General features: G+C 35.9%; 1 protein-coding gene and 1 pseudogene across 4 annotated transcripts in view; one reads left to right on the top strand and one right to left on the bottom strand.

Moving 5' to 3' along the window:
* NGLY1 (N-glycanase 1) overlaps positions 1-22,465 on the bottom strand; it is a 64,387-nt gene that overhangs the window by 10,961 nt on the left and 30,961 nt on the right. For 3 of the 4 annotated variants that reach the window (XM_024244703.3, XM_024244705.2, XM_024244701.3), the window contains exons 4-9: positions 20,924-21,089; positions 9,329-9,551; positions 7,085-7,206; positions 5,748-5,893; positions 3,615-3,725; positions 2,105-2,269 (exon numbers count right to left, since the gene is read on the bottom strand). In XM_024244703.3, the coding sequence (XP_024100471.2) occupies positions 2,105-2,269; positions 3,615-3,725; positions 5,748-5,893; positions 7,085-7,206; positions 9,329-9,551; positions 20,924-21,089 (933 nt within the window). The remainder of the gene's footprint in view (positions 1-2,104; positions 2,270-3,614; positions 3,726-5,747; positions 5,894-7,084; positions 7,207-9,328; positions 9,552-20,923; positions 21,090-22,465) is intronic. The other variant, XM_054552497.2, reaches the window with a different exon arrangement.
* Positions 19,312-19,727, top strand: LOC112132673 (large ribosomal subunit protein eL32-like; annotated as a pseudogene).

Here is a 22,465-nt window from a genome sequence, read left to right as displayed (position 1 = left end):
TTTTCTTTCTGGAAATGATAGCACCAATGTTTCTTCTGTTTCCAATTGATTGCAAGATTAATTCCAAAAGTATTTAGGATTAATGTTTTTCTATTTACTTTTAAAACAAACATCCATTTCTAAAGGAAAAAATGATTTCTTTTTAAACCCATGGCCCTAAAATGGTCTCCAGCAATTAAGAAACTTAAAAAAAATTTCAAAAGGGAAAACAATGTGGTATGCAACCCAATTCATATTTTTAAAGTTAATCAACTTCCATGCCATGCAAGAGGTAGCACACCCATGCATAAAAAGAAATGAAGACCTAAATAATATCCATGTTTTAAATTGAACACAGCTGCAAATTAAATTAGCTCTTTTTAACTGGCTGTATTTAGATTTATACTTGTAACACACTGCATTGGCAGTGATTTGAATTATTTGTTGAATTTGGATCTTGTAATCCTATGGCTGAACCAACACTTTTAACTGCCTGCTACAGACAATGGGATAAATTAAAAAGCAAACATAAAATTTATTAGTGATAATTCACTCCTTTAAAACATATTCTGTTACTAGAGAAATGAACTGTAACAATGGCAAATTTAGAAAAAGTAGATAAATAAAACTTTAATTTGTTTGGAACTGCTTGATACTGATATTGTGATGAGTTATTTTTCTTTCAAGCATTTTTCATTGCAAATTTCCTAAACATTTTATTAAATGCTCTCCAGTGACTCAACTTTAGCTCCCTAAGGGCAAAGGACAGTCTATTATACTGTCCTAATGCCTGTTACAAAGGCTAGCACACTGATTTTTACCTAGTCCCTTTAGGACCTACCTATGGAAATTATATTTCCATTGTTATTTAATTTTGGAAGATTAATCATGTGGTATCTTAAAATAAGTTTTAATATAACAGTAATCATGCCACCAACAATTTCTAGCCAATATTAGATATATGCAAGCATATACCAAGAAATAAACACTTTCATCAGCTGAATTCCCCAAATTCTGTATTTTCTCCACTCCATAAAGTTTTCATCTGGAGAGGAAAAAAGTAAAACAGCATTCTTTTAAATGCATTAGAATCTCATTTTAAAAGACCTAAATAAGCACTTCACAAAAGAGAATGAGGATATCCGAAAGTTTAAAGAACAGGCATTCAACATAATTAGTCATCACCAAAATGCAAATTAAAATCACGATACTACTATACGCCACCAGAACTGCTAAAATGAAAAAGATAGACAATACCAAGTGTACACAAAGATGTCGAAAAATTTCATATACTGCTATTGAGAGTATAAGCTGGCATAACCATTTTGAAAAATTGTTTGGCAATATCTACTAAAGCTGAATATACTCATACTCTATTACCTAGCAATTCCATTCCTAGGTATACATCCAACAAAATGCCTAAACATATTCACTGAAAACATGAATATAAATGTTCAGAGCAGCACCATTTATATCAGCCAAAACTAGAAATAACCCAAATAGCCATCAACAGTGAAAAATTACATTCATACAATGAATTATACAGCAATGAGAACATACCATACATGTTGCAACATGTATTTCACTGACACAAAGTTGCACAAAAGAAGCTATATACAAAACAGTACGTGCTATATGATTCCATTTATATAAAGCACAATAACAGGCAAAACTAATATATGATGTTAGAAGCCAGAATAATGATTACTTTCGAGGGTGTAAGGCAGTGGGGAAAGAAACTCACACTTGTTTCTACGGTTCCAGTGATCTATTTCTTATTCTGGTTGGTGATTACATGGGTGTTAAATCTGTAAACATTCATTAAGCTGTACATTTATAATTTGTGCATTTTCCTGTATATTCTTCAGTAAAAGTTACACTGCACTAAAAATTTACATAAGGTAAAAAAAATTTTAAGTCCCATTTTAAAAATGCTTTGCTAACTCTTACACGATTATGCTATGTAAATCAATTACTGGTTCTCTTCAAATGTTTGCATTTTAAAATAGTTACTCTCAAGTTAACCGAAAGGTCATAGTCAATGCAGTTGGAGGATAGTATAGGAAGAGCATAGTATAGGAAGCAGGAAAGTAAAAGGATCATCATGCTAGAATGAATTAAATACCTGTAGACCCATTTCACCTCGGGCTACTCTCCAAGCCACTGACCCAGATATTCTTCCCCCAAGTTCTCCAGGTTTAGGGGTTTTGGGAGATATAAATTCAACAAGCTCCACAATTATCCTCTGGAGAAGTTCTTTCCTTCTGTTTTCTGACAAAAACAGTTGCCTCTGTAATTCATGTTTTTTAAAAAAGTTGTTAAGATTAGGGGAATGTATAGGTCCATCTCTAAGCAAGAATATACTTAAAACACTTGCATTTTAAAAGGTCTTGAAACAAGTATTGAATTTTATTTTCAAACATATATTATTCAGAAAATAAAAAGGACACTGTGGAAAACTTAAATAATTTTATAAATTTTATGTTGGGAAATCATTTAACACCTATTTCCAACTCTCCATGAGCTCTACTGTCCTAGATTTATTTATAATGAAGGTAGCAACTTCTGTTTCTGGATATGATAGACTGGCTTGTGTCAGAATGTCTTACTGAGGAAAGCTAGAAAAGCTAGTGGAAACACACACACAGAACACTCACATATAAACACCTGTTTGAATGCAACAGAAAGCTGTAAAGGCAGCCAGAACTTGAGAAGTCAAGATTCCAAGAGAAGAAAAGAATTGAGGTGAAGGGCACATACTGCACCTCTTCTCCCTCCCAGTCATTTGTCAATTATTAAGTGGCATGAGAAGAGGCTGAGAAGCCAAGGACAAAATAGTGACTAAAGTGCTGGAAATCAAAGCAGAATTTTTAGCAGAATCACAGGGCTGGGGTAAAAATAAACTGAGGGTCAGAGTCTTCTACTGCAAGGGGATCTAGCAAATAATCCAGGTTTTCAGGTAGAGATCTCTGAAGGGCTACACATTAGGAGTAAGAGCAGATTCAAAATAGACTGAAACCTCACCTGGAATCATCATCACTGATTGGATTAATGTGCTCTGCCCTGTTCTAACTGCCTGCTACAGCAAAATTCACTGCTTATTTTTTAATTTATGAAAAAAACCCACATGTATAGAGTTAAAATTTTCAATACTATCAAAGGGGTATAAAATAAAAATTGAATCTTTCATCTTGGAACCCCAGTTCCTCTCCTCAGAAGAGTCATTGTTAATAACTTCCTGTGCCTTGCTTCAGAAATTTCCTCACATGGACGTGTGTGTGTGTGTGTACATACATAATACATAAATATGAGTCTGTGTCATATCCAAGGCACAGTTACACTGATAAATAAGACAACACACTTTTTGTCAGGTACTACCAACACTGAAATTTTGTTTCATAGAACTTTGAGATGAGACAGTTTAATCCAAAATAACTCGTAATATTTAAAATGAGTCCTCAAAATTTTCAATGAACAAAAAGAATATTTTTATTCTTTAATATTCAAAAAGAATATTAAAATATTCTTGCTTATAAAACAATGCTACTAAAGAATTTCAATAGGCTAACAAATGGCTATTCTTGATTACATAAAAAATGTCAACTATTCTTTCAAAAAAGGTAGCCACCCCATACCTGCTTATTAAGCCCATTAATAGTTTCTCGAAGTAATGCTTCTTTAACCTTAGTTCTTCTGGCAATCACCTCTTCATGTTTGCAGGAATATCGCCAAGTGACATCAACTACCTGAAACAAATAACAGAACACAAATACTTAACAAGATTACAACCATCAACCTTTATTTACTAAATACCTAGAATGTATGTAATTTTTAAATGCATTTTTTTGGAGACGAAGTCTCGCTCTGTTGTCCAGACTAGAGTGCAGTGGCGTGATCTCAGCTCACTGCAGTCTCACTTCCCAGGGTCAAGCGATTCTCGTATCTCAGCCTCCCGAGTAGCTGGGACTACAGGCATGCACCATCACGCCTGGCTAATTTTTGTATTGTTTTAAGTAGAAACGGGGTTTCACCATGTTGGCCAGGCTGGTCTTGAACTCCTGACTTCAGGTGATCCACCCACCTTGGCCTCCCAAAGTGCTGGGATTATAAGCATGAGCCACCATGCCCAGCCTTAAATGCAATTTTTAGAATACTATCCTTTGTTTAAAATTTAAAAGTCATGGGGCCTGGTGCAGTGGCTCATGCTTGTAATCTCAGCACTTTGGGAGGCTGAGGTGAGCAGATCACCTGAGGTCAGGAGTTTGAGACCAGCCTGGCCAACATGGTGAAACCCCATCTCCACTAAAAAAAAATACAAAAAAAATTAGCCAGGTGTGGTGGCATGTGCTTGTAATCCCCGTTACTCAGGAGGCTGAGGCAGGAGAATCACTTGAACCTGGGAGGCAGAGGTTGCAGTGAGCCGGGATCATGCAGCTACACTCCAGCCTGGGCAAGAGGGTGAGACTGTCTCGAAAAATTAAAATAAAATAAAATAAAATAAAACCTAAAAGCCTATAAAATAAACGGAAGAGAATACGTCACTTATTCATTCCTAACAGTTGATAGTTAACCAGAAATGCTATGATAAAAAAGTGAAAATTTCAAAACATTACTTTTTTAAAATTTATCTGCAAAGATGATTCCACAAAATTCAACAAATAAAAATTTTATCCATTTTTATTGTATTAGATTTATATTATAGAACTGATTTTTGATACTAATGGAAAGATAATTCAATGGAGAAAAAATAATCTTTTCAATAAATGGTGCTAGAACAATTCATTACCCATATGTAAAAAAAAACTTCATACCTTGGATCATATAAAAAAATTAACTCAAAATGGATCACAGACATAAGTGTAAAACTAAAAATGTAAAACTTCTAAAACAAAACATAAGAGAAAATCATTGTGACCAAGGGCTAGGCAAAATTTCTTAAATATAACATCAAAAAGCACAATCCATAAAACAACAAACTGGTAAACTGAACACCAGTTTCTTCTCTTCAAAAGTTATTAAGAGCATGAAAAGACAAACTACAGACAGGGAGAAAAATCTTTGCAAGGCACATATCTGATAATGGACTTACATAAGAATACATAAAGAACTCTCAAAACCCAACAGTAAGAAAACACAATACCCAATTAAAAACAAACAAGCAAAGGGGACATATGGATGGTAAGCAAACACATAAAAAGATGCTCAATATTATTTGTCATTAGGGAAGTACAAATAAAAACCATAATGAAATGCCACTACACACCTATTAAAGGGGATAAAATTAAAAAGTCAGATCATACTAAATGTTAGCAAGGACATGGAGAAACTGGAAACTCACATACTGCTTGCGAAAATGTAAAATGGCACAATCACGTTGGAAAATAGTTTAGTGGTTTCTTAAAAAGTTGTATGTATGTCTACCATATAATGCAGCCATTCTACTCCTAGGCATTAAGTAAAGAGAAAAGGCAGCATATGCCCATATAAAGACTTGTGTGCCTGAATGTTCATGGCAGCTTAATTTGAAATCGTGAAAAAAACTGGGAACTACCCAAATATCCATCAACAGGTGAAATGGTAAACTATGGCACATCCATACAATGAATACTGATTTGCAATGATGATTTCAGTGTATACAAATAAAACTTATCAAACTGTACAATTTAAATATATGCAGGTTATTGTACATTAATTATACATTCATAAAACTGTCAAAAATATATATATATTTTACTTTTGGAAAAAAGTTTTTTTCTTTTATGCCCTACCTCATCTTTTGAAAATGCTATGACATAGGAAAGCTTCTTGCCCCATCCTATTTCATAAAGGAGTGGCTTGTCACAGACATCTTCACATGCATCACAGTGCAGCCACCGCTGCTGAGAAGGAGAATAGACTTCTGTCCAGACATGGTCTACTCAAGTAAGAGAAAAGAGAGCAATGGAAAAAAGACAATGAAATCAGAATGACTTCCAATAATTATATACAAACTCCTAAGAATCATAAAGTAATGCGTAATATTCTGAATTTCAGTTAATAAGTGCATTTTGTGGCACACAGGATTTTAGAATACCTGTATTAATTTCTGTCTCTTTGAAATCCTTAAAAATGTTTTTCCAATCTCCTTTAACGTGGTCAGTTTTAGGCTTAATGTGCGCTATAACTCTTAAGAAGGTAGATATATTAAACAGCAGCATAAAAAATATCATTCTGAGTTTACCACCATGAAGGAGTTAATGACACTTTTGAAACTACAGTCTCTCTCTCTCTGGACTTTAAGGCCCAGAACCAGCAGGAAGTCTAATAGAATCTCTGGTAAATATATGCTTTATATTTGATTTTAAGAGAACACTATTAATAGAAGGTTTCATTTAATTCTTTAGAAAATGGAAACACAAGGAAAACAACTTTTTAACATGTAGACCACACAAGTCATTTCTAAATAGGGACAACACAAATATCACATGACTTTTATTATTTCTGTATACTGTGCTTTAAGTTTATAGTTTACTAAATTTTTTATAGTAATCCCTATAGCAATGAAGATTTCTATGGCACATTATTACATGTTTTTATCCATATATAAATAGCATCACTATAAATGCCACGGTAAATTGCTAATAAAAGAAATAAGACCTAGTGTTTGATAGATCAATAGGGTGTTTACAGTTTACAATAATCTACTGCATATTTCATAATAGCTAGAAGAGAGTAATTCAAATGTTTCCAACATAACAACAAATATTTAAGATCTGATATCCCAATAATACTCATTTGCTCTGTAGAATTTATATAAATGCATTAAATTATTACAAGTATCCCCCAAATATGTACATCTATTATGCATCAATACAAATAAAATAAAGGAGAAAAAAAGGAATATTTATAGTGCAAAGCACCAGGCACAATGCTAGGTGTTTTACAAAACTCTTGTGATCCCTTCAAAAAACCTGGAAGGTTGGTATTATTACTGTTTTACACAAGGCAAATGGAAGATCAGACTGACAAGGCCAAAAAGTAACAGAGAATGATGGACTCAGAATGTAAACCCAAACCTGTAAGCCTGCAAAGCCCTACTACCCTCTGCTCATTCCACATTCTGTACCTGTGTAATCCCAAACATAGCGAGCTTCAAACCCTAAAGCTCGGCAGCACAGTGTAAAACAATTGGCCCACTCGCCACACCGTCCACATCTTGTTTCCAAAAGTTTCTCAGGGTTATTATATCTGGTTTAAAAAGAAAAAAAAACTTTATTATCAAAATCAAGATTTTTAAGAGAATTTACATTACCTCTATGCTAAACAGAAATGTTTCTTAATTTTTTTTTTTTTTTTTTTGAGATGGAGTCTCGCTCTGTCACCCAGGCTGGAGTGCAGTGGCGCGATCTCGGCTCACTGCAACCTCTGCCTCCCGGGTTCAAGTTATTCTCCTGCCTCAGCCTCCAGAGTAGCTGGGACTACAGGCGCATGCCACCAGGTCTGGCTAATTTTGTTTGTATTTTCAGTAGAGACGGGGTTTCACCGTGTTAGCCAGGATGGTCTTGATCTCCTGACCTCGTGATCCACCCGCCTCAGCCTCCCAAAGTGCTGAGACTACAGGTGTGAGCCACTGCGCCCGGCCTTTAATTTGTTTTTAAATATTTATTTAGAAATCTAGAATATATGAGGCACAATGTTAGAACATTTGGTGAAAAATAATTAAACAGTAGTACTGCTTTCAAGGTGTTCACAATCCTGAGGAAAGGAATGAACACAAATAATTTAAATATATGGCAGAATGTGATCAAACAATACGACAGGTCAGATTAGTGATCAAACAATATAACAGGTCAGAAAGTGGCTGGGGAGGAGAGCTTTTATTTGATCTGTGTTTTGAATAATGTAAGATTTGGACAAGCAAATTCTCTAGGCAATTTGCCTAAAGCATTAGCACTAAAGTGGTATAACTAGCTCACTGTATTTAAAAGGTAAACAACAAATTACTCAAAAAAATTTTAGCTTAGTTTAATTCAATTTTATCTAAAATATTATCTTTCTTTCTAATAATCATTTTGATTAAAATTTTACTCTTTTGAAGTATTTAAAGGTGCCTGCTAATTTGGAAGTTGTTTTTTGGGATCTATTTGTAACATTCTTTTCAGAAGTTACTCCAATTATAAAATTACCAGACAATTCGAGAACACTAAATTTTGCATTTTGTGTTGAGATGGGTTTTGAACTGATAGAGCTGAGCAGGAAAAGTGCTGCAGCTGAGCAGAGAGGTCAGCCACGTGCTTTGGAAGGAAAGGAAACAGTGGCATAAATGAATGGACTCTGCAATGACAAGTCTGTTAAGCAAATGCTTAACCAAGCATTTCTTAAGCTAAATAAATGAATTTAGAACTTAGGTAATTAAATATTTTTTTTTGTTTTGTTTTGCTTTGAGATAAAGTCTCACTCTGTCGCCCAGGCTGGAGCACAGTGGCACAATCTCGGATCACTGCAACCTCTGCCTCCCAGGTTCAAGCAATCCTCCTGCCTCAGCCTCCCCATATATAGAACAGCTAGAGGTTAAAACAAGCACATGATTAGAAACTATGTCCTAAGCTAAAAAAATTAGATATTTTTAAAACGTGCTATCTTTTCTTGACTGATAATACAACCAAACTTTATGAACATTGACAATTCAGAAAATCTGAAAACAGGCTTATAAATTAAAGAATGGAAATTAATTTAAAATTTAAAATGTCCTTAGTTTAAAATTTAGAGATATGAGGAGTAGGTTAGGTTGGGCAGGGGAAGCACCTAACTAAAACAAACTTCTGCTAATAATACTGATAATAATAATGCTGATTATTGTGAGAGTAAATACAATTATGTGTTTAAAATAATCATCCGATGATAATATGGAAGGTAAAAGTATACTTCAGCATTATTGTAAGTATTGTTAGCTATCAGACAGTTAAAAAGGAATTAAAAAAGAGTAATACAAGATTTATAGCATTAAACATGTTATGACTATACTCCAGTTATACTTTAGAACAAGAGTCAACAAATTTCCTATAAAAGACAGATGGTGAATATTTCAGACTTTGCGGGTCATATCATTTCTATCACCATTATTTAACTCTGCTTGTTGCAGCATAAAAACAGACCATAAGCAAATAAATCACCATGGTTATTGTTCTAATAAAACTTTACTTACAAAAACAGGATGTCAGCTGGATTTAGCCTGCCAGCCACGGTTTGCTCACCTGTGTTTTAGAGGATATATTTCTGATAATAAATATTAAAAAGTTCATTTAGTAAAAACTCTCTTCTAACTATTTCATTAAGAGATTATTCTGACTTTACTGTCCAGGGCACCCACCTTGGGAATCGATTGCTGAACTGGCAGGCATCACAGTAATGATCTTCCACTTTCTTTGCACCCCACTTCAGCTCATCATCATTGGGCAGTAATGATCTATCTCTAGACCTAGTCTGTCCACCACATTTGCTGCACAAAATGTTATTCACCCATTGAAAAAATTCTTCCTTAAACCAGTGCAAAAGCTCCAGCAAAAGAAAATCCTCATCACTTATATTGGTACCTGAGAAATTAAGGGAGAACCAAGTAAGAGCTAAAACTGACAAAATTTAAACTATCCATACATATTTATTCTCAAATACGAACCTGAAAAATATGAAAACATAAGATGATTTTAAGGTTTTCACTAATAAGAGGCAAGAAGAAACTGTCATTTATTATGCACTAGGCTGAAATACAATGACACGTATAACTGCACTTTAAAAACAGTAGAACATTTACCATTTTATATCCTCTAACTGACATTATGCATTAACAAGTGAGCTGAACACAATGACCTCTTAGGGAACTATAGTCAGTTACGAATTGATCCTGAAGTACAAGGGAGGTAGAAAAATAAATTTGATTTTGAAAAACATTTAAAAATGGGATACATTAAATTTGTTATCAGGTATATACACAAGTAAACATGAAACAATCACAAAAGGCAGAAATCACAGAATTCCAGACATTTAAAAAATCATCCTATTAGCCTTTCTATTAGGGCTTCAACTGTACAATATAATCCATCCATGGATACTCATCCCCAAACACATAAAAACACAACCATATCTCTAGTACATGTAACAATCCTAGTAAGTTATAACATGACAGATAATATACCCACTTTTCCATAAACAGATCTCTCTTGATCATATTCAAGACCATGGTATCTCTGGCAAGAAGGGAAGGAGAGGGAAAATCAACCTTAAAAACATATATAGGGGGTTCTCATCTCTATCTTTAATGTTTTATGATTAAAATAGAGTGATAATAAAACATAAATATGAAGGACATATATAGCATAGTGATAAAATCTAATAAAGCTTGATGTTGGTCATAGGTGTATGATACATTATACTTTGTTCTTGTATTTATGTTTGATGTATTTCAAAATAAAAAACTACAGAAAAAAAACTACAGAGAATGTAAAAAGGCCAGAAATATTTATGTTCCTGGAGGGAAAATTCAATATTTCTAAAGTTGATAACATTCTACAAATTAATCTATAATTTAGTAGAATCCCAATTAAAATTATAAAACATTTTTTCATAAAATTTGACAAGCTAGCCAGGCGTGGCGGCTCACACCTCTAATTCCAGCAGTTTGGGAGGCCAAGGTAGGTAGATCACCTGAGGTCAGGAGTTCGACACCAGCCTGGCCAACATGGTGAAACTTCGTCTCTACTAAAAACTACAAAAATTTTCTGGGTTTGGTGGTAGGTGCCTGTGATCCCAGCTACCTGGGAGGCTGAGGCAGGAGAATCACCTGAACCTGGGATGCAGAGGTTGCAGTGAGCCAAGATCATGCCATTGCACTCCAGCCTGAGTGACAGAGCGAAACTCTGTCTCATTAAAAAAAAAAAAAAAAAAAAACTGACAAGCTAACTACAAAATCCCATGTGAAAGAGAAAATACACAAAATAGCAAACACAACTTTGAATAAGAATCATGAGGTAAATTTGCCTACCGTGTATCAAGACATATTATAAAACTCTAATAATTAAAACATTGTGATATTAGTGAAGAATAAACAGATCAATGAAACGAAAGAGTCCTGAAAGACAGATTTCTAAGCAAATGCACAGTATTTAATAAAGTTAAATACTTTATTTTAAAGCAGCTCTAACAGGATGGACTGTTCCAATAAATGATATTAGGACAAATAGCTATCTAAGTATCAGATCCCTACTATAGTTCATTAAAAAAAAACTCTTTCTCTGGAATAATATAAAAGTAATAATGGAAGTTAATAGGTGAATATGTTTATGTTTATGACTTTGGGTTAGGGAAGGTCTTAAGCAAGCAAGATACAAACTGTAAAATCAATAATGAAAAAAATTAAATTTTCTTATGTTAAAAATAAAAACTTCTGAATTTCAAAAGCTACACTAAAGAACTCTGGGAGGAAAAAATTGTAACATGTCTAACAAAGATAAATTTCTGGCCGGGCACAGTGGCTCACGCCTATAATCCCAGCACTTTGGGAGGCTGAGGCGGGAGGATCACCTGAGATCACGAGTTGGAGAACAGCCTGCCCAACATGGTGAAACCCTGTCTCTACTAAAAATACAAAAGAAAAAAAAAAAATTAGCCAGGCGTGGTGGCGGGTGCCTGTAATCCCAGCTACCCAGGAGGCTGAGGCAGGAGGAGAATCACTTGAACCTGGGAGGCGGAGGTTGCAGTGAGCCGAGATCGTGCCACTGCACTCCAACCTGGGTGACAAGAGCAAAACTCTGCCTCAAAAAGATAAATTTCTAAATATATAAAGAACTTCTATAAATCAGTAAGAACATTAAGAAACCCACTAGAAAAATTCACAAAGTCCATAAAAGAAATTCAATACTTTCATTAAGTGGAAACAAATATTCTTAGACACTTCTAGTATAAATTGGAAGGCAATTTGGCAGGATCCATTATAATATAAAAGTATTACACACACTTGACATTTCAGTATCTATCCAAGAGAAATACTTGTGCATGTGTGCCAGGAGACATGCTTTACAAGAATCTCCACTGTGGTGGCATTTAGAACAGAGAAAATGGAAACAACCTCTATGTCCATCAATAGAGAATTGTATAAATAATAGTATATGTACAATCAAACACTATGGAGTTAAAAAGCTGTCCAATACATATTTGTAAATGAAAAACACCAAGGAGCTGAATATATATGAGATGATAAATTTTACATAAACCCCACACAACTTAAACTATTTTTATAGATAATTATTTACAGGTATAAATATCCAGGACAAGATGTGAAAAGGAACAGAACTGAATGGCAGGGAGAGTCTGGCGTTTCCCATATAATATGAAAGCTTTCCAACATGAAGATATTCATGAATTAGTTACATTAAAAACAAAGTTTTAGAAACAGAGGACTGTCATTCTCCTTCTCAGTCTAGTGCCTACCACGCAGCAGCTAGAGTAATCTTTTTAAAAGTACAGGCCAGATTATATGACTTAAAAAACTGTCCAATGGGTTTTCATCTCATTCAGAATAAAATTCAAAGTCCCAACTCTTGTTCTTTCAGCTGGCCCCCTGTCATAGGCTAAAACATGGCCCTCAGAGGACATCCATGTCCTAATTACTGTAGCCTATGAATGTAGTTCCTTATGTGGCAAAAAAAAAAAAAAAAAAAAAAAAGAAAGGTCTTTGCAGATGTTATAAAGTTAAGGATCTCTAGATGGGGAGATTATCCTGGAATATGTGGATAAATCCAATCACAATTAAACTCATAAGACGCAAGTAAATGGAGATTTTACACACAGAGAAGGCAATGTGAAGATGGGACAGAGAGAGATTTGAAGATGCTGGCCTTCAGACTGGACTGTTGCAGCCACAAACCAAGGACTGCCAGCAGCAACCAAAAGCTGGAAGAGGCAAAGAACAGATTCTCCCCTCCAAAAGGAGCGTGGCTCTGGGGATACTTGGATTTCCCCGTGATAACGATTTTGGATTTCTGCCTTCTGGAACTGTAAGAATAAATTTCTTTTTATTTCACCAAGTTTGTGGTAATATGTTATAGTAGCCCCAGGAAACTTAAATACCCTCTTATCTCTCTGACCTCAAACCCTATCTCCTTCTGTCTTGTTCACTGGCTACAGCCACCATGCTCTCCCTGCCATCTCTTAAACTTGCCAACCTCACTCCCACCTCAGGAGGCCTTTGCAGTTGCTCATGCCTTCTACCTAAAAGGGAAATCATTGCTTTTTAGAGAAGCCATCCCTGAAAATCTTGTATCAAACAGCATCTTAGTAGTCATCACTCACTCTCTGTTCTCCCATTGGTCTTCCCAGCACTTTTCACTAGTGTGTGTGTGTGTGTGTGTGTCTGTGTCTCTTCCCATAATGGCAGGTACTTAGTCTTGTTCACTGCTATATCCCCAACACTTAGTGTTCTGCTTGCTATACACTAGATGCTTAATAAATATTTGAATGATGAAAGGACTGAACAAACATGCCTCAAAATATTACTTAGAATTGTAATTGTTCACCAAATAGTCATTATCAAGACCAAGAAGAAAGGAAAGGAAAACGGAGTATTTGTACTTCTGTTACATACTCCAGGTATAATCCAGCTGAAAGTATGACTATTAAACAGTAACACCCAATTAAGGGTCAATGTTCCTCATTTAAGCAATATCATTAACTAGGGGCTCAGAGAAATAAAAGTAGATTCCTGTATGATGAAAGCTCAGAAATCTCAGAGATAAGGGAAGCCTGATTTAGATGCTAAATTCTGTGAATACTGGGTTTATTTCAAAAATATAATTAAGACTTCAAATTTCTAAAGTTACCATCTTCAAAGATACCATATAAACGTAGATTTCTAGTAACTTACCAGTGACAAAATAAAATCAACAAGTTTAGACCCTAACTCCATTCTCTGAAAACCCCTTCAATGTACAAAAGAGAATGAGAAAATGGGTAAAAACATCAGTAGAGGTAGCCTCATCCATGTTCTCCATCTCATATCTTCACGTACAATTTAGTAGGCCAAGATATATTTTGTTACCAGTTTTCAAAAATGGGTTCTTCCTCCTCCAAAAAGGTGTTTTACCTGTATCTGGAACATGCAATCATGACAAACCTTCAGTCTACCAGGCCAAAGCTGTCAAACCATGCTTCTCTATCTCATTTGGCAGTGCCACAAGGTCCCCATTTCTGCATCAAACCAAAACACTTTCCCCAGTCCATAGACCCAGAATATGATTTTGTCTGGAAAGGAAAAAAACAGTCCACTGCACTAATGAAAGAAAATCACCAACTTGGCCAGCGGGGGCTTCGTCATCATCTCAGTGCCATTCACTCACTGGGGCAGAGACTGATGGTGGCCATATAATATCCACTTGCCACTTCTTCCTCATTTATAGAATTTCAATTTTGGAGGGATGACAATGCACCAGTTAAAAAACTACAGATCCCAACTTCCTTTGCGGCTAAGTGTGGCTAAATGACTAAGCTTCATGTGACTCCAAGGAAGACTACTTCAAGAGAAGAAGCTCAAATTAGAGATAAAACCTTTATGCCTTTTCTCCGTTTCTTCTTCCTGATGTCTGGTTTGGAAATATAATGGCTGGAGCTGCAGCAGCCATTTTGGACTACGAGGTGATGTGAAGGATGGAAAATATGTACATCCGAGCTGAAAGACAGAAGGCACCTAGGTCTCTGATGATAGCTCACCATTAGCTCCAGACTGACTACCTCCATAATTTCTTACATGAGAAAATAATCTCTAAGCCACTAGTCATTTTACTCATAGCACAACCTAATCCTAATTGATATACTCATTATGCCTACCATACCACTTATTTCACTATATGTTTAAGTTTCCTTCATTTGTTACTCTTCCTCTTCCCATATCCTGCTGTGTTTCTAAAATATCGCCATCCAATAGAATTTTCAGCAATAATGGAAATAATTCCTGTTCCTACTGTCCAGTAGGGTTGTCACTAACCACTTGTGGTTACTGAGTAGCTGAAATGTGCTGAATGTGACTGAAGAACTTGATTTTTCATCTCATTTAATTTAATTTAAATGTAAATATCTACATGTAGCTAGTGCTACACTGTTTTCTAGAACCTCTGTAATCCTACCTCTCCACCCTGTCCTCTCAATTTTAGCAATCTCATTTACCTGCACGGCTTTACTTATCATCCTAAAGTGTATTTCAAGGCTTGACTTCTTATCGAATTTCCAGGCCTGTGTTTTCACTTGGCAGTCCAGATAGTAGGCACCTCAACTCACTCTTCCTTTCCCTTTAAAACCTGTTTCTACTGACTTCTTTAATTTCCTAGTTGCCTAGATTCAAAGTTACCCAGTCATCTTTGACATCTTCCTTATATATACATGATGCCTTATCCTATCGACTGCAAATTCCACATATTCTATAACCCCAACAACTTTCACATCCATCTTCTCCCTTGTAATCTCAACCCTGTTTACCCTCTTATCCCCCTTATGTAAATCAGATTACTATTGTGTTTTAATTTTTCTCTCCTTGTACTCTTTTGATTTTAATTCATTTCACAAGTTATTACTAGATTAATCTTCCTTAAATACAGTCTGATGTCACTCACTCAAAGTTTCAGTAGTCAATCCTGCTGAATTACCCATTCAAGAACACCTGAGAAATTATTTTCTGCTTTCTGATGAATAAGGTTCTGTAACATTTCTGCTATATGTTCAATTATAGTCACAATATAACATTAGTCTTTTGGCCAAGGCATGTGTTTCCTTTGAATTTCTTTGGTCTTTACTATTTCAAACCTTATTAGAAATATGCTTTGTTTCATTTTACTGCTAATTTTTTTTGAAAACATTAAAAATGAACTCAGTATACACTGCTCTGTCCGAAATTCAATGTCAACCAAAATATGGTTTCAGCCTACTTGATCTTCCACTGCTTTATATAAACCCTACCCTACACACAGTCTAACTGTATTATTCATTATTCCCAAATAGAGCCTGTCCTTCTCTGCCTCTACGCATGTTAATCACTACACTTGGAAGAAAATCCCCAATCCCTTAGTATGTATTTTGACATATTTTATAAATCCCACTCATCCTTCATGCCCTTAAAAAAAAATCTTTTACTGATTTTCATAATTTTCACTACTAATCTGCTGTGTCATTTCTTTCCTATTTTAATTAAAACTTTTTAAGTGTGAAAGCATACACAGATCTTAAATACACATACTCCAATGTGATGAAGTTATTTGAAGTTATTGATAGTTTATCTTCTCCCTATTTTCCAAATTTTCTACAACCCCTGTATTATCTTTATAATTAGAAAGAAAAAATGCTGGAGCAAATGTTAGCAGGGAACATCAGCAGATTTTTATGGGAAATGGACTTTTAAGTCTTAGCTAATGGACTTGAAGGATTCTTGGTCCACTGATAAGACCATTCCCACTGTGAGGACAGATGGACAAATGCATCAGGATAAACATAACATTCACCTAACTAATGCTCTTTATTGTAGATTTTTGCTCCTTGAGCAATTTCCTGGTTATTTGCCTAGAGAGAGAAAATATGATGGACACAAACAGGAGCATTCTGTCTCTATGCTATTTCTCACTGAAGTTTACTCATTTAGCAACATAATGGTTTTTTTTATTTTTTATTTTTTGAGACGGAGTTTCGCTCTTTTGCCCAGGCTGCAGTGCAGTGGCGCAATCTCCACTCACTGCAACCTCCGCCTTCCGGTTTCAAGCGATTCTCCTGCCTCAGACTCCCGAGTAGCTGGGATTATGGGCATCTGCAACTGCAAATTAGCCCGGCTAATTTTTGTATTTTTAGTACAGACGGGGTTTCACCATGTTGGCCAGGCTGGTCTACAACATAATGTTTTAAAAATTATACTTCATACATTACATTTGTTGGACTCTGCTTTACACTCAGTTGATCTGTATATTTGAATTCTCATCTTCTATTCAGCTGCTTCTTAAGGCAAGGCTATATTATTATCCTGTCTCTCCCCTGCAGGGCACAGCCCCATGACTCAAACCCAAAACATGTTCAGTAAGTACCTGATAAACAGGCATTTCTATAAGTCATCATATAAAGGACCACAGTACTTTGAAGCTGGACAGGGCCTATATAATCACATATTAATAAGCATTCTTATTGTACACACAGGAAAAAAACTGTTAATACAAGAAGAGAACAACTGTCTTAAGGTTAGCAGGCTTGTAGCAGAAGTAAATCTAAGGCCCAAGCCAGTCATTAAAAATTAAAAATTTAAAATTTAAAAATGGCATAGTATAATAGTTTTAAAAAAACAAAAATTACCAAAATACAATGGGTAGCAAAATATATAAATGACATATGTGAAAATTGATCAAATGGTTAAAAAAGGAAGAGACACACATAGTTAAGCCTTCAGAGGGATTTCTGGTTTCAGCTTCCAGTTTCTATCAAGCAGAGGTCAATACTCCCACCTTTAAAACAATAAAAAGCTCAACTGAAATCAGTGACTTTTCTTGGACCCATCAGAGAACTGAGGTCACAGAGTGAACTATCACCCCAAAATCCAAAAAGATAGACAAATATAGAGAATCACAGCCAAAATCTGCTTACATGGAACAGAAGTCACTAGAGCCATAAACTGGTAAGGACATTTAAATAGCAATTTTGACAAACTGCTGGAAGCTGAGTATGGACTAGCTTGGGAGTAAGAAATTCAGTCTTGGGAGAGGTCCCCACACTTCTGTGCATTTTGTCTGCAGGAAGCCCACCAGGTTTTCACAATGAAGAACCAAGAAGAATCCTTTGTGGCTCTAGAAAAGACGGGAAGAGTAAGAATTGTGAGGTATACCCAGAGTGTTCTTCACAATTAAGGCCTCTCCAGGAAAAAAGATTTTACCAGAGTCTTCTCTGAACTGGGGGAAGGACATATATTTCCCTGACTCCAGCCCCTTGTAGCCTTCCTGTCTCACCTATGGGGGTAAAAAGGCTAACAAACACTTGTGAAAGGCACAGGCCCAGAGATATAGGCCCACTAAAATACTGAGATTTAATCAAAAGATTATAGAACCTTCTCCTTGATATCTTACCATCACACCAATAGGGCTCCAGTATAATAACAATGGATTACAACTAAACGAACACCAAGCAGGATAAATGCAGACTCTAAGGAGGAGTTCTTAGGGAAGCCTAAAGACAATGGGGGAGATGACAAGAACAGTGGAGGAATTTGAAGCCTCTGATACCTACGGCTAAAGCAAACATGAAAACAACTCTAGTTAGATTAACTCCTAGCTAGATTAGCATAAAACCTTACATGAAAGGCCTGTTTACCTCAGTTCCTATTATCCAATACATCATGTCCAGCTTTTACATGTATTATTTATTTCTAAAAATTATCATTCTTATTTCTACATGAAGAAACTGAGTCATACAGATTAAATTACTTGCTCAGTGATGCACAGGAAGTAGCAGAGCTGAATTTATACAAAGATAGTTGACTCCAAAACCTACTCTTAATCAATAAATAATGTCTCTCTATTCATAAGAGTTAGTCAATGGTCTATTCATATGGATTAATTCTGAATATGGTTTCTGTTAGATTCACATTAAAATTCACTAATTTAAATTCACTAATGATGCTATCATATATTCTGTGGGCTACAGTTCTACTTTACCTAAAAATATTCACATACCAATGATTAAACTGCAAATACACATTCAGGTAAAAAAAAAAGTTTTTAAAAAGAATGTTCAAAAGACTTGAATAAACATTTCTCCAAAGAAGATATTCAAATGACCAATAAGCACATGAAAAAAATGCTCAATATCATGAATTAGGAAAATGCAAATCAAAACTACAGTGACATACCACTTCATCCCCATTAGCATGGCTACTACTGAAAAATCAGAAAATAATAAGTGTTGGTAAAAACAGGGGAAATTAGAACACTTGTGCACTGTTAGCAGGAATGTAAAATGATACAGTCACTGTGGAAAACAGTATGGTGGTTCCTCAAAAAATTAAAAATAGAATTGCCGTAAGATCCAGCAGTTTCACTTCTGGGTGTATACCAAAAATAACTGAAACCAGGATTTCAGACTAAAGTATTTAAACACCCATGTTCAGAGCAACATTATTCACAATAGCAAAAATATTGAAACAACCCAAGTATCCATGAATGAATGAATAAATGGATATGCAAAATGTGATATATACATAAACAGGATATTATTCACCTTAAAAAGGAAAGAAGCTCTCCCCTCCTCAGCACTGCCTACAGAGGTGGCAGCCATCTCCTCTTCAGCATCATGGCCGCCCTCAGACCCCTTGTGAAGCCCAAGATCATCAAAAAGAGAACCAAGAAGTTCATCCGGCACCAGTCTGACCGATAAGTCAAAATTAAGTGTAACTGGCGGAAACCCAGAGGTACTGACAACAGGGTTCACAGAAGGTTCAAGGGCCAGATCTTGATGCCCAACATTAGTTATGGGAGCAACAAAAAAACAAAGCACATGCTGCCCAGTGGCTTCCAGAAGTTCCTGGTCCACAAGATCAAGGAGCTCGAAGTGCTGCTGATGTGCAACAAATCTTACTGTGCTGAGATTGCTCACAATGTTTCCTCCAAGAACTGCAAAGCCATCGTGGAAAGAGCCACCCAGCTGGCCATCAGAGTCACCAACCCCAATGCCAGGCTGCACAGATAAGAAAATGAGTAGACAGCTCATGTGCATGTTTTGTGTTTAAATAAAACTGTAAAAACTGCAAAAAAAAAAAAGGAAGGAAATTCTGCAATATGTTACAACCTAGATGTACCAGTTTGTTCTTATGCTGCTATGATGAAATACCTGCAACTGGGTAATTTATAAAGAAGAGGTTTAATTGACTCACAGTTCCACATGGCTGGGGAGGCCTCCCAAAACTTACAATCATGGCAGAAGGCACCTTTTCACAGGGCAGCAGGAGAGAGAATGAGTGCAAGCAGGGGAAATGCCACATGCTTATAAAACCATCAGATCTCCTGGAACTCACTCATTATTATGAGAGCAGCATCGGGGAAACCACCCCCATGATTCAATTACCTCCAACTGGTCCCACCCTTGACACATGGGGATTATAAGGATTACAATTCAAGGTGAGAGTTGGGTGGGGACACAGAGCCAAACCATATCACTGGATGAACCTTGAGGTTCCTTATGCTAAGTGAAATAAACCAGTCACCAAAAGACAAATACTGTATGATTCCACTTATATAAGGGAGAATAGTCAAAATCACAGTGACAAAGTAGAATAGTCATTGCTGGAAGCTGGGAAAATATTATTATTTAATGAGTATAGTTTCGGTTTTACAAGATAAAAAAGCTATAGATGGTAGTAATGGCTGAACAACATTATGACTATATTTAATAACACTGAAATGTACACTTAAAAATGGGTAAGATGGTAAGTTTTGTTATATGTATTTTACCTCAATTAAAAAATTTAAAAGAAAAGGTGATATGTGCCCATGAGGTATATATATGCAATAAAATTATACTATTATTGTACTTCTTAAAAATTCAAATTGAAATAGGTTAAGTGTTTATAATGTATAACACTGTAAAACAATGTATAAGAGCAAAAGGCACTACAACTGTCCCTGGGTATATGCTGGGGATTGGTTCCAGGACCTCCACCTATACCAGAACCCACACATACTCATGTCTCACAGTCAGCCCTGCAGAACCCATGTATATAAAGAGTTGACCCTCCGTATATGGGTTTTGCGTCCTGTGAATCCACATTTGGTTTACAAGAATCCACATATAAGTGGACCCATGCAGTTCAAACCCATGTTGTTCAAGGGTCAGTTGTATTTCAGTATTTTCTGTTTATTTAGCAATGATTTACATTTAGCAATAAATGATTATGTAAAGCTACTACCTTTATCCAATTTTCTAGCTCTTGATAACTTTTCTTGTGATTTCCTTTTTAGTTCTTGGACTGGAATACAAGCCAACGCTTTCTCCTGAAGAGCAGGATTTTCATAGACCAGCACATGCTGAATGTTGGACTGAAGAACTTCTAGAATGGCTGAATCAGCAGTAACCTAATAGGAAAAAAAAAACTGAAATTAACTTTTCACTATATGCTACCAAAATAATATATAATTAAAAAACACTGTGGTTTTATGATTGTACAGATATAAGGGAATGTATGGATTCACTTAAATATAATAATTATACCCATAAACTTCATAACATTAGTATTAGGAGACAGCCACATTTGTGTCAGAGCCTAAGATCTATCTATTTTTTTCCCTTTGTATATACTATTAAGGATATATTTAAATAAGGATATGCAGAATTCTTGAATACAAGCATGGATCAATACCGAGCTCTGATCTATGCATCCAATGGCCCCTTCCACTTTAAATCCCTGTAATGTACAGCAGTAGCAAAAGAGGTGTGCTTTTAAAGAATCAGGAATTTTGAGAAATTCCTGAAAGAGAAAAGGTAAATATGAAAGGACTAAAGGAAGAAACCTCCAGAGAGGATGGTGATGAAAAGTAAAAAAAGTTTCCAAAATAATCCCAAGGGCAGAGAAGCCACAGGATCTACAGAATAGGAAGTGTCCTCAGAGCAAGCATTAGGAAGAGTGGTTGGACTCTGGAGGAACAGCTAATTATTTTGGCTTCTCCCTCCTTGTCACCTCATCAACAAAGAGGTCTGCCTCTGAGCAGTGAGTGTGCATGCTTAGAGTCACAAAAGGAAAGGGGAGTAACCAAGCTCAGAACTGTTGCCACTGGCACATCCCATTGTGCAGCATGTACTGCCCTTCTCCACAGCTGTTAGAAGCAAATGCAGTATTCACAGACAAGCTGGCAAGACCTCTCAAATACATATGGCTCTACAACAACTGTGGGGGAGTTGTATGAGAATCAGTATCAGAAGAACTAATCCTGTAGCAATGACAGCAAATACAGAAAAAACTTTAAAAAGTTTCAATAGTATACTATATTCAGCGACAGACTCAACTATAGATCTTGGACATAAAAATTTTATTTATTTATTTATTTCTTCTTCTTATTTTTTTGAGACCGAGTCTCACTGTGTTGCCCAGGCTGGAGTGCAGTGGTGAGATCCTGACTCGCTGCAACCTCTGCCTCCTGGGTTCAAGTGATTCTCCTGCCTCAGCTTCCCGAGTAGCTGGGAGCACAGGTGCCACCACCATGCCCAGCTAATTTTTGTATTTTTAGTAGAGATGGGGTTTCACCATACTGGCCAGGCTGGTCTCGAACTCCTGACCTTGTGACCCGCCCACCTCAGCCTCCCAAAGTGCTAGGATTACAGGCGTGAGCCACCACGCCCGGCTAGATATAAAAATTTAAACATTAAAATAAAGAAGAAGCCAGGCACTTTGGGAGGCCAAGGTGGGAGGATTACTTGAGTCGGGAGTTCTAGGCCAACCTGGGTAATAGAGTAA

This window comes from Pongo abelii, chromosome 2 (assembly GCF_028885655.2).
Source record: "Pongo abelii isolate AG06213 chromosome 2, NHGRI_mPonAbe1-v2.0_pri, whole genome shotgun sequence".
Classification (NCBI taxonomy): domain Eukaryota; kingdom Metazoa; phylum Chordata; class Mammalia; order Primates; family Hominidae; genus Pongo; species Pongo abelii.
This window is presented reverse-complemented; position numbering and strand designations above follow the sequence as displayed.